This window comes from Aythya marila (genome assembly GCF_965140915.1).
Source record: "Aythya marila genome assembly, chromosome: 1".
Lineage (NCBI taxonomy): Eukaryota > Metazoa > Chordata > Aves > Anseriformes > Anatidae > Aythya > Aythya marila.
In genome coordinates, this window is record NC_139042.1 from 134,579,961 (window position 1) to 134,593,658 (window position 13,698).

A 13,698-nucleotide genomic window follows, 5' to 3' on the forward strand; every position below is an offset into this window, starting at 1 on the left:
CCTTAAGCCAAAAGTTGCTGTGTAACACTTGGGGAGCGTTAGCACCTAGGAATAAGAGCCCCACCAGTCAGCACCTAACCTAGAGGAGTTGCCTGCACAGATTAATAGGAAATGCCAAAGAAAGGAATGTGACAAACCACATCATCAGATCTAAGAACCTTCCTCAGTTCTGCAGGGAGGCACCTTGATGAAACTAGGATTTCCAGCCCTAGGACTCTCCTGGACTTGAACACTTAAATGTTTTTTTGTACCTGAGCCTACATCAAATTCACTTTGAAAGTCTGTGCTAAGAGAGAGAGCTGAAGGAAAATGTCTGAATGTGAAGCTGCCAATATAACTATCAAGTGATCTGTGTTAGAGTAGATCACTTGGTAGTAGTTAGACTAAGATGTTGAATTTTGAGGAAGAAACTGTGGAGTAGATCCAATTTGGCAGGTGTTTTGTGATTAAATTACTTAGAGAATTGATTTGGTAAAGCTTTTATAACGTCCCTCCAATTCTGTTACAACCATGGAACAGTTAATTGTTCAGAAACATTGTTTATTTTATGCCCACAAAGCTCTCAATTATTTTTAGAAGTACAGGTTTTCTGTATGCAATGTGGCAAGGAATTTGCATACTATAAAATAAAACATGAGGCTCTCTTTATGTAAGAGTATCTGTTTAGGTATATTTTGATTTTAGACTCTTTTCAGACTATTTTTTTTTCCAAGTCTTGAATAACTGTTACCACTACTTCCATTAAAATACTATTTAATACTCAAGTCAGGGATCAAAACAGCACTATATTAATTGAAGTGGCATTCCTTGTCCCAGACAAGGAATCTTAAGATTTACGGTATGATGGGCGAGTAAGTAGATCAGTAAGACTGTGGGAGTGCAGTGTAGCAGTGAAGTTACCTGCTTTTGCATAGGTGAATATTCAGTGTCCTTCATACTTGCAATAGCCACAGCCTAATAAATGTCACAGGAAACTATATTTTGTTGAATGAAAAAGGCTTATTTGCAATTAAGAACAATAGCTGGGGCTCTGTTGCAGAATAATAAGATAGCATTGAGAATGACTTGAGAAAGTTCAAATCTGACACAGCAAGAAATGAGGCCAGATTGCATTCCTCCATCATTGCTTTATTTGAATCACTGAGCTGTGTAATAGACGATACATTGTTTTCAATTGTAGGAGAAAGGGAAGACAAAAGCATCTTACGCTATACCATAAAAGAATCAATGTACAGAAATCTTCTTATAAAACATGCAGTATTATTTCAAGATGGGATAAGTAGTGTAGTTCTTTAAATTAGTTTTAAAGGAAATGATCTATGAATGTAGTCCCTGTATCACAAACAGGGGAAAGGTAAACATATTCAAGAAAACAGTTTACTGTAACCAGTTGTAATTAGCAGTAATTAGGGTTAATTGATTATTTTATTTTTATAATTTAAAATGGTTTAAATTGAGAGGAAAAAAAGACTTATTATTTTAAAAAGTAAAACTTGGCTAATAGAAAGGAATTTACAAAGACCAGAAAAACAGCAAAAATAGAAGTCACCATCTGTTAAAATGCATCCTTTAAAGTATTTCTTGGAAAGCACAGTCCCATATTGTCTTCTTCATCTTTTAGTGATTTGTGAACACCACCATTTTTGTAATTAAATATGTTCTTTTAAATTTCATGCTTTGTACTGAGGTAGAATTATTGACAACACTGTCACTAAAGCAAGACAAACTTATTTGATAAATACATTGAAGCAAGCATGAATCTGCAGTCATGAGTGTTCAGAGCACATTTATTTCTTGGTTAAGAATCCCATCCAGTAAACTGTCTCAAAACTAAAATGTTCTCTTTCTTCTCAGGTACTTGAAGTATACTCTGGACCACTATGTAGAGAATGATTATATGGTTGTCTACTTTCACTATGGCTTGAAGAGTCTGAATAAACCATCTTTGAAATGGTTACAAACTGCCTACAAAGAATTTGACAGGAAGTATGTCTCCAAAATATTTGGTTTACTCATTTGTTTTTGTAATGTCTGTAGCTAACTTCTGTGAAGGAAGCATATTTATCCCAATACACCCGCAGCTAGCTGTTGAGTTTATTTTGCCATTGCAAATTTTTGTAATTATCTCAGTCTGTTGGTTCTCTTATAAATGTCTTCTGTGAAGTACTAACAAATGTCCTAGGTGTTGGAATGGTTATACAAATATATGAAAAGCCTTGGGAACAAGAACTGAGAGGTGCTGCCTTTATGTGCACTATTTAACAAGAAGCCCGTGGCACTCCATTAGCCATCATTCTCTGTTATCTCACAGTTGTGTGTGAACCTTTAATCATCTTAAGGCTAGGATCTATACGAAAAGGGAGAGATTAGTTTCTAACAGATCATTTCACACAGCACTTGTGGCATTCATTGTTATATGTAAAGCCTGAAGTGACCCCTGTGCTTTGTATATGCCTGTCCTTTGGAGCAACAATGGCTACTGCTGATGACTTCTTTTTGAGGGGGTTGGATGTGGTGTGGTCTAGGCTAAAGCTTCTCTATATATAGCATTTCAGAAGTGAAAACTAAATATCTGATGTTTATTCTCTGAAAATGAGTACTTATCAATGGAACTGTAAGTTCCTATTGAAATGAGTTAGGCTTTTACTTGTTTGCAAGTTGTTACTTGTTTTACTTGGTTTTGTAAGTTGGCTTCAAGAGAGCAACATGACTGGAAGCAAGAACATACATAAATGGCTCTTTGCTGGTAGTGGAAGTGTACAACTGTGTGCGTACTGGGGAGATGGTTTGTACATGTCTGATTTTTTTGATTTGGGAGCTGGAGCAAGAAGTAAATCTCCAAAAAGACACTGTGAAAAAAAATTATTGGGTGTTTCTAGACTAAGCTGGAATGTAAATACATGAGAATTTCACACTGCACACCACCCTGCTTTAAAAATGGAAGTTGAGATGTGTACAAAAATGTTTGGTTGTCTAGTGCCAGAGCTCAGTCTTTTGAATCTTAATAGCATCCTGAAACTCTAAAATCCACTATGCAAGAAAATGCGGTTGTGCATAGAGCTGCAGTGGGAAGGAGTCATCTGAAGCATCTAACTGTTTTCATGAGAGACTGCTCTTGGCTCAGCAACAGACCAAAAAAGCTTATTTTTTTTTTTAGGTTTCTGAGTATGTTTACTAGAATGCATCTATTGCTTCTGTAAATAGGGTAAGGGAGAATAAAGGCAAGGGATCTCCTTGTTATAAATGAAGTCTCAACTCAATCTGAATTTAGTAATATTTATAAAAGGAATATTTCTAAAATGTATAAAAGGCAAGTAAACAGCACTGGGTGTGCAGGGAGTCTACACTCCACCAACACGCACACACAAACATCAAACATTCTAAATATATAGAACATTGCTTTACATACTAAACCCGAGTATGCCTATACATAGGTACAACTAGAAAGGGTAACAAACAATCCTTTAAGTTCCATGACTTAACAGTCTCCATTTTCCATTCCTTTTCTTGATTACTAACAAGTCTCCATTTTCCATTCCTTTTGAACAATATGTCTTGCTTTAAGTTGTCAAGCAACTCAGTCTTCGGGCCTTACGTATCCCGTTCTTCCCAGATTGAAGAAAAGCATATCCATCTCCTCTTCAAGGCCAATAGGCCTGGGTCAAAAGGCAAGTGCAGGTCAGCAGGGGGTGTAACAGCAAAAACCTTTGATGGCTGTAGCAGCAGAGGGGCCATGGCGTAGCAGTCGGATCAATAAAGGAGCCCACAGCTCCCTCACTGTCTGGAAAGCCACACGTTTGTGATTGTGGCCCCACAGGGCTCTTTAAGGCCTCAGAGATTGCTCGCCAGGTGCCGAGCAATCCCACTGCTACCTTGTCGTTTTTAGTTGCAGAGTCCCACACCTTGACCTCAATTTGGTCCCATATTTCAGGATCATAAACTGTCTGATTGTTAATAAGGAGAATAAGCTGTAAGGTTACCAGGACAGTCTTTGTTCTAGGGACGTATGATTCCCCATAATGTGCAACTGCTTACCAGCGAGAGGCAGTTGTGTGCGCAGGTCCGCTTCTCTCAGCTTGAGCTTCTCTCCAGCTCCAGTGCACCCATTTCCAGTGACTTTCAGTAAGAGCTTCTTTGAGCAGTTTGCTGAGTTTGGCTGAACCTATCTTCGTGAGGCGATCAAAGTGCCTGTTCCCGTCCTGGTCTCTATTCTGCTAGCCTGTTCCTTTTCATTCCTTCTTTCTGCTTCTTTATTGATGACATAACTTTATTGTGTTGCCTTTTTTTTTTTTTTTTTAACTTGAGGACAGGCTCCCCTCTTAAACTCTTCTGCCCACAGCAGTCATTTTCAAAAACAAATTTTCATTGTCAAACAACTTTGCATGTAACAGCAACAGCAAACACCCAGAAACTTCCATGCCTTAATGGCTGGAGAACAAGAAACCCCAGACTGCATGGAATCTCCTGAATCACCCTTCTTTGTCCCCTCTAAACTCTTTTACATTCCTGATGGCCTCATCATTAAGAGTCTAATGTTATCATGAACCACAGGGCTTTCTTACCCCCATGGCCATGCTCCCACATCTCATCCTTTTTTTATTAATATCAACCATTTTCTCAACACGAATTACCACTCCATATATAACATCCTGTATTTTATATTTGGTGAAAGGTTTGGACTACAATACTGTTTTTTTGTTGTACTCTGACAGTTCTTGAAAATAAATCACTGTAAGTAATTGGAAGCCTACCCTATTGTTTTCTTTTTCTTATAAGACAAACCCAAACTAATTTACAGCAGCGCTATGGGGAGAGGCATTATGTGGGGCAATATCTTCTTCAGTTTTGCTGCCTTCTGACCTGCGAATACCTCTGGTGTACAGTGTGACTGGGTTAAGCCCGAAATCTGTTTTCTCTGTTCTCCCATCCCAACCCTGAAAACAGGAGAACCAGAGGAACAGATAAAGACAGGTAGCTGGGAAAAAGCAGGCAACGTTACAGTCAACTTTACACTCACTCATTTTATACACAATGAAGTTCTTAGCATACTGTCATTGAGAAGCTCACAGCGGTATTTACAGCACAACATAAATATTCAGCTATACTAGCCAGATGGGGGGGGGATGTGGAGAAAGCACCTTTCAGATTCTTGCATGCATGTGTTTTGGGGGTCAAATGAAAGAAAGAAAAAAAGAGAGTACAAAGGAATATAGTAATTAGCTAGCATCATGAAAGTAAATGCTTAACTGGAATAGTTTCAAAAGAATAGGTCTTGTTTTTAAGCAGAGGCTCAGTAAGTCTTTTGGGCATTTAATTGCAGCTCAGGAAAATGTGAAGTATGTAAATTTCAATAGAAGTAATGGCTTATGACCACTGCTTCAAGATGCAAAAAAGACTTAAAATATAAACATCAGTAAAACACCTCAGCTGCTCTGCTTGTTAGTTTTTATCATTGATTTTGAGTTCTTATCCACAGTGGTGCCTGTTGCACAGGAGGGTAGTTCTTGCTTGTGTGATACTGGCTTTGTAAAAACAATGCTATTTTTATTCAAAGATATACGGGTCCAGTTAAAACCCAAAAGGAAAAACTGTTGTAACTGCTGAGTTGAACCCTTTTTTCCTCTTACCATAACCTGTTACATGAAGATTTTTCTTAATAGTTAAAGATTATTTTTTCTAGCAATGAATGGTGAACACCAGAGAGGCTTCCCTACTGGGAAGAAAACTTGCAATTTCTAAGAAACAGTTTATATAGAAAAGCAGGGTATTTGATTATGTGTTTTGTCAATCTCATTTTGCAGTAAGATTGAATAAAATCAGAGTCTTTTTGTGCAGCCTGGTTTCCATTTCAGTTTCAGCCTACTAGAATCTGTTGAGTACCGTGATATAACACTGTAAAATCAGGCAATGCTGTAATAAAGTCTTTTGTTTTAAATGAAGGGGACCATCTGATATAAAACAATGTGTAATTGGTGTCAACTTTGGTAACAATGACCAAAGATAAGACAAAAGTAGTAAGAAAGAAAAAGATTAGGTGTAGATTTTACATCTGAAAATTTAGAAAATTTCTCTAGTATGAAACTCCAATGGAAACTTGCTGTAATAATAGCTTTCATTCAGTTGTATCTATTCAGTTCTACAGTCGGTGATACTGAAAAATATTCTAACAATTTCATTTTCTTCTACTAGGTATAAGAAAAACCTTAAAGCACTGTATGTTGTACATCCAACCAACTTCATAAAAATTCTGTGGAATATTTTTAAACCTCTTATAAGGTACTTCGCATTTTATTCAACACATTTTCCTGTTTATTTAAGGATGATTTGTTCTCTAATATTTTGCTCTTAAAAAGCTTGAAGTAAAATATGTCAGGTATGTTATAAATGAAGTCTCAACTCAATCTGAATTTAGTAATAGCTATACTGATAAAAGGTATGAAAGCTATAAAAGGTTTAAAAGGCAAGTAAACAGCGCTGGGTGTGCAGGGAGTCTACACTCCACCAACACGCACACACAAACATCAAACATTCTAAATATATAGAACATTGCTTCACATACTAAACCCGAGTATGCCTATACATATGTACAATCAGAAAAGGTAACAAACAATCCTTTAAGTTCCATGACTTAACAGTCTCCATTTTCCATTCCTTTTCTTGATTACTAACAAGACTCCATTTTCCATTCCTTTTGAACAATATGTCTTGCTTTAAGTTGTCAAGCAACTCGGTCTTTGGGCCTTACGTATCCCGTTCTTCCCAGATTGAAGAAAAGCATATCCATCTCCTCTTCAAGGCCAATAGGCCTGGGTCAAAAGGCAAGTGCAGGTCAGCAGGGGGCATAACAGCAAAAGCCTTCGATGGCTGTAACAGCAGAGGGGCCCATGGCGTAGCAGTCGGATCAGTAAAGGAGCCTGCAGCTCACTCGCTGTCTGGAAAGCCACACGTTTGTGATTGTGGCCCCACAGGGCTCTTTAAGGCCTCAGAGATTGCTCGCCAGGTGCCGAGCAATCCCACTGCTACCTTGTCGTTTTTAGTTGCAGAGTCCCACACCTTGACCTCAATTTGGTCCCATATTTCAGGATCATAAACTGTCTGATTGTTAATAAGGAGAATAAGCTGTAAGGTTACCAGGACAGTCTTTGTTCTAGGGACGTATGATTCCCCATAATGTGCAACTGCTTACCAGCGAGAGGCAGTTGTGTGCGCAGGTCCGCTTCTCTCAGCTTGAGCTTCTCTCCAGCTCCAGTGCACCCATTTCCAGTGACTTTCAGTAAGAGCTTCTTTGAGCAGTTTGCTGAGTTTGGCCGAACCTATCTTCGTGAGGCGATCAATGTGCCTGTTCCTGTTCTGGTCTCTATTCTGCCAGCCTGTTCCTCTTCACTTCTTTTTCCTGCTTCTTTATTGATGACATAACTTCATCGTGTTGCCTTTTTTATCTTGAGGGGAGGCTCCCCTCTTCTACCCTTCTCTCCACAGCAGTTCTTTTCAAAACAACTTTCCATTGGCCAAACAACTTTGAATATATCAACAACAGCAAACACCCAGAAACTTCCATGCCTTAATGGCTGGAGAACAAGAAACCCCAGACTGCATGGAGTCTCCTGAATCACCCTTCTTTGTTCCCTCTAAACTCTTTTACATTCCTGATGGCCTCATCATTAAGAGTCTAATGTTATCATGAACCACAGGGCTTTCTTACCCCTATGGCCACACTCCCAAATGTCCTCCTTCTTTATTAATATCAACCATTTTCTCGACACGAATTACCACTCCATATATAACAGGTAACAGCACAACACCCATTTAAATTGCTTTGACCTACTGTGTAAGATGAGTTTAAGCTTGGTTATGAATAATAGGGTAGAGGGTTTTTTCTATCTAAGAAAAGGCAGTCTTGATTCATAGTAGGTTCAGTGGTATGTTAAATTAAACACCACTTTAAAATGTAATTATTCTGTGGCCCATGAATGACTTTTTTGTCCTGTTTAACAGTACTTAGCACAAGAGAACTGGGTCCCTGACTGGAGTTACTGGGTTGTATGGTGAAGCAGATAATGAATGCTTAACCTTTGATCTGATCTCAAATGCTGGGATGAATAGGATTGATGCTACTCATGTGTTCAGAGTTAATAGATAAGCCCTGAAGTACCCCTAAGAATTTGAGATGGAGGGTATAATGTTGAATGTATTTTACTGGTAGATTCTTTTCCTTTGTGTAGTAGAAACCGATGGTAGTAGCTACATGGAACCCACAACAATGGATGGATACTGATAAATGCTAAGTTGGTTGGGATTTCTTAAGATTTTGCTCCTGAACTTCTATCACTTTCAAATTCTAACATTTTGCAAAATATATTATGAATGTCCTCAGGGTTAAAGGAATAAAGCAACGTATCTCGAGAAAACCATAACGAACGAACAACTCATGTCCGTTATAGCAGCAAGTTATTTAATTGTAAGGGAGAAATCTAAATTCTAGACTGAACAGAACATGCAAGAAGTGTGTGAAAATAAAAAAAATAATTAAAGCTTGAAATCATTCTGGAATCTGTTGTTCTTGAAACAAGAAGAATTACTGTAGATATTTATTTTGACTGATATATTATTTGTCTAGAATAATAATTGGCTGATAATACTTAGAAAAGAAAAAGTTAACTTTTCAAGTATTCGTTTTCTCTGGATATTAAGATGATAAATAAAATTAATAATTTTTTTTCTTTCAACAGTATGTTACATTGATACACTGGCATTTAAATCCTTGTTTACTTTGGATGAGAAAATGAGTGATATTGACAAACTTAAACATCTGTATCTGGCATAGAAAATTCAAACCAGGGCTTGTAACCTTAGATGCATGATCATCTTTTCCTTCTGAACACCCTGCTTTCATCGGGATTGGGTATTCTTGGTTGTACTCAACTTTTACCACTGTATACCTGGATACTTGTTTTGACTCTGATCTGGTAATACTCTACTTGTTAATGCAACCAACCAAACAAAACAACACCACATGACCAACAGAAATTTGTACACTGGGAATAATAATAATGATTATTATGACATGTCATATGTCATAATAATACTAAGTATTATGAGAAAATAATTGAAAGTATGAGTAAACTCTGAAAAGTTCCTAAGTCACTCACAGAGAATTCTTTGTTAGCCCTGACTTATAATTTTGAAATCACAGGCCAAAAAAAATGCTTGGAAAAAGGACAAGCTGAAAAGCTCTGAAGTTGTACACACAGGGACAGATAACTATCAGATTACAAAATCACTTGTCTACTAGCAAAATTTTGCACTTTGCAATTAAAAGCCCCTAAAATTCTGAAGCAACTTTAATTTGTACCATCTCCCACTAGAGGGACAATGTGTACATATGTTTGACAGTTCAGTGACAAATTCATTACTGTGAGAGAATTTTTCTCCAGTTTTGCTATCAAAGTAACTTGCAGCAAAGTGCAGTTTTTATTGTAAACACCTACTACTTTTCTTGACAATTCATTACAGGACAGATATTTTGTACTGCAGAAAAATATGAAATTATTTTGGACCACCTGTAACTGAAACTCAAGACCCAGCTACTAATAGTTGGTACTTTAAAATTGAAAGTCTGTTTTGTGCAGTTTGTCGAAAGAGCCTTATTATTCAAGTTGTTTCCTAGAAGCTATTCAGCCCTTTCCAAAACAGATGGCCCAACACTTCAAGGGTATACACTGTCCACTCTTTGAAAGTCTTGCCTGTCGATTACTACTTTATAGTTTTTGTCTATGGTGCCATTATTCTGTCTTTTGGTAGGGAGGAATACCTAAATAACACAAACATAGTCTGTTGGCCACATAAAAGAAGTTAACAGTTCTGTTAGCAAGCCTTGTAATGCTGTATGAAAGCTGTTTTTCAGTGTCATTTAAAGCAGTGTTTTTCATATCTATGCAAATCACAAAACGTTCAGATGGAAGTCAGTTATTTTTATTCAAATCAGACTCTCAGGCATGAACTGTGTATGTTTGATCATATGAAATGAAATACATCATGTCTCCTGCTGCTTCAATTACAGTCTAATTTTGAGTTGCATCAGCACTTACATTTTTGTAATGGAAACTAAACCCTTCAAAAATGTTCCTCTCATGCTGATTTTTATACTTCTTTGCAATTTTTTTCAGCCATAAGTTTGGGAAAAAAATCACCTACTTGAACTATTTAAGTGACCTGAGAGAACATCTCAAATATGACCAGCTTAATATTCCTCAAGAAGTCATCCAGTAAGTGGCAAGTTTCAAATATTTGGTCTCACCTTTTAACAGGTAGAGCTGTGTCATGTTCATTGTATTCCAAGCAGAATCTTATCATATTTCTTCAGTGATGAATTTCTTCAGAGTCTAATTTACCTATCTGTGCTTCGCTGGATTTAATTCTGAAAGCTGCAATGTCATGAAAGACACGCTAAAGTTTTTCACGTATTTACAGAGGAGAACCCTTTATAGTTTTCTACAGATCTGAAATATCTACATCTCAGTTGTGGAGCATTTTCTTCATATAATTGCAGCTTCTGTGTGAGTGTTAACAAAACCAATCCATATGTCGTTACTGCTTGTGAGTACCTTGTAATGTTTATGGGCAAAAATAACAATCCTGACATCTTCGCTTGCATATTGTAACAGATCGAGTGACTTCCTTTTGATAAGAGCATTCACAATCAGCAAAGAGTTGATTGATTTTAAACTTTATGGATACATCTATTGTTAGCAGATCCATTTTTATGAATGAACAGAACTTTTATGTTGTGTATGTATGTGTGTTAGGGAGGAGTAATGGAGAGGGAAAGAAAAAGACATGCACAGGGTATATATGCCAAAATTGTCAAGTGCTGGTATTAGTATCAATAACAGTATTTAGGACTCAATGCTTTACATGGAAATGCTTTGATATACTGACAGGAAGTGATTTTATGTCACTGCTGAATGAAGGTAACTGGAAGCTTTGATTTTGACAGTTATTGATGCCTGTTGTGTTTTTACACACCTTTTTTGTAAATAGGGAGTAACAGAAAATACCTTACAGCTCTAAGGTTATAAATTGGATTGCATGGCTACAAAAGAGAGGGAAGTTATATTTTGTGTAGCAAGTAAGCTTTAAATTGTAGTGCGTTCCTATTTTTTGGACATCTGGACACATCTGTTAGTGCACTCTGTTGGCTGAAGCATGCCTTGCTTAAGGATTCTGTGCCTTGCTTAATGATTCTTCTGCAAATACTACTTTAAAAATTCCCTAATTCTTACATTAAATTAAAATGTAAATTCTATAAGACCTGCAGCATATAGAGTATTGTCAGGAGATTAGTGTTATGAACAAAAATGGTACCTCTTCGTACATACAGGTCGTCAGCTGTGATGCAGAGAAAATCAGTGATTTCTTGATTTTTGCAGACATGATGAAAATCTTCGGAGGAAACAGAAGGGAAAACTGTCACCTGTTGTTAAAATTCCTCCACCAAGACCACCTCTACCTACCCAGCAATTTGGAGTCAGCCTACAATAGTAAGCCATGAGATTTATATAATACAAGATTTCTATATCCTGCAGCCTTCTATAATGTGCAAATTCACTGGTCGCAAAGTCAACAGATGTTTCATTTAGTATATGTTTAGTTTCTTGTTCTCTTTGAAAGCCATAAAACTACAGAGCTAGGCGGTAGCTTTTATGAATCCAAGACAGGCCTTACTCCCTGTGATGGTGTCCTTCTCAAGAGTGGCTGACAAATACTGTTTGCATTCAACAAAAACAATTCAGTTTGTCTTATCCATGGACATTTGTCGGATTTCTTCCCACCCCCAACTCTGCTCTTTTGGTTCTAATGATTCAGCTTTAAATTAGATATAAAATATATGTAATTTTCCCCTGGTTAAATGTTAAGCATCAGTCCTCTCTGGAAGGCCTGATATTAGAACAATCCATATCTATTGTGTAAGAGCTACTATGACATTAACTTTTATGATACCTCTTTAGAGTCTAACCTAACACTTGAAATGCGACTAACTCACTTTCCTAATTCAGAAAATATGTTTTAGGTGGGCTTCATTGGGACATTAAGAAGGACAATATTTTAAGCCACTGCTTCAATAGTAAAGGTGGGACTGTTGTCTGGCATCAGGGCATGCTATCACTTGCCTCCAGCCCAGCCTGGCTTCTCAAGCAGCTCTATCTAACCTCTCGCAGGCTTATGCAATCAGACAGCATGTTGTGTGACACACTTACCATCTGCTACTGGTATTTTATTTCTCTGTGCCTGAACAGTGTCTCTGAACAGTGTGTTTGACTGAGTTGCACATGATGAGTGTGCAGGGGCTATCCTTCCTGGCTCTGCTGCTTTCCAGTTGTGTTACCATCAGCAAACCACATCCTTCTTACATGCCTCAACCTTTGCAAGTATATAGAGGGTGGCTGCTTTAAAAAGAACTTTTCTGTGGAAAGTCTGTCGGTGGAGGATCATTGAGAGAAGCATTACTATCATTTTTGGTCTGGAGAGTTCTACCACTCACTAAGGAGGCTCCTTGTGTGAGTTCAGAGCACTTTGATGTCCAAAACTGAAGCATTGTGGATATTCATTATCGTTTGCCCACATTTGTCTAGATCACTTCTTGCAGAAGAGGTAGTGCTGCATCACCATGCAGAAATTACAAATAAACAAATCCCCTACAACTTATAAATGAGTAGATGAACTGATTTTTACTGGATTTAAAATGCCTTATGCTTTTTTTTAAAAAAAAAAAAAATAAATAAAGCTGATGGAGCAAAAAAATAGTATTAAATTTGTTTTTTATTAGCTTTTAATTTTCTTTTTTTTTTTTAACAAAAAATAGTATTAGCTTTTATCTTGATGAATTAACTGCTCTTGCTGATTCCTTCTACTTTTATGATCTCTATAGTCTGTAATGTCAAAATGTTCAGTGACCTCCCACCAAAGAGACAGGTGAGGTTGTTTCTGTTTTCTGAAGAGGGCTGCAGGGATAGCCTGATTTTATTTTGTACAGGTTTATGGGAATATATCTGCTACGTGGTTCCTATTTCATCTGGGAATATATCTGCTACGTGCTGCTGAGAGAAAGCTACTGTCATTAAAGGACTATTTCTCTGTGGAATCTTTTTTTTTTTTTTTTTTTTTTTAATAATAAAGACCCATAGGTTTGAGGTTTTGCCAGTTTCTGTACTTCTGGGATGATGATCTTTATTCAGGCAGTTAAAGGATGGTGAATGAGATTATCCAAAGCCCTCATAGATGGCCTAATTTTGATCAGATATTTCACAATGGCATCCCAATAACTTCTGGCTATGGAAAGTGGTAAACCCATATCCTTTTGAATGTTTCTCCCTAAAAGCAGCAGACAATGCTGTCTTAGGTAACACTTCCTCATTTAACTTTTTTCTCAGTTTGTATTTGTTAATGCATTTGTTTTTTGTAGCTGTAATTAAAAATTAGAACAGCAAAAAGTGACTAAGCATTGGTTCAAGATCTCTCATTTTCATCCAGTGGGCAGGGGAAAAAAATCCTGGTTTGGTAGAACAGCAAGACAAAACTGAAGGAAGTTTCCATCTAGACACTGAGAAATAGCTGTTTGGAACCAGTGTCTCATCTTGGACTAATCGGTTAAATCACAAAGACATTTTTAACCTTGTAGAGTTGAATTTTCAAAATGAC

At 37.2% G+C, this 13,698-nt stretch overlaps 1 protein-coding gene across 8 annotated transcripts in view; it reads left to right on the forward strand.

The window, feature by feature from the left end:
* LOC309879809 (rho GTPase-activating protein 8-like) overlaps positions 1-13,698 on the forward strand; it is a 108,581-nt gene that overhangs the window by 61,401 nt on the left and 33,482 nt on the right. For 7 of the 8 annotated variants that reach the window (XM_082764023.1, XM_082764021.1, XM_082764027.1 and 4 more), the window contains 4 exons: positions 1,855-1,986; positions 6,190-6,276; positions 10,167-10,265; positions 11,430-11,540. In XM_082764023.1, coding sequence (XP_082620149.1) covers positions 1,855-1,986; positions 6,190-6,276; positions 10,167-10,265; positions 11,430-11,540 — 429 coding nt within the window. The remainder of the gene's footprint in view (positions 1-1,854; positions 1,987-6,189; positions 6,277-10,166; positions 10,266-11,429; positions 11,541-13,698) is intronic. The other variant, XM_082764024.1, reaches the window with a different exon arrangement.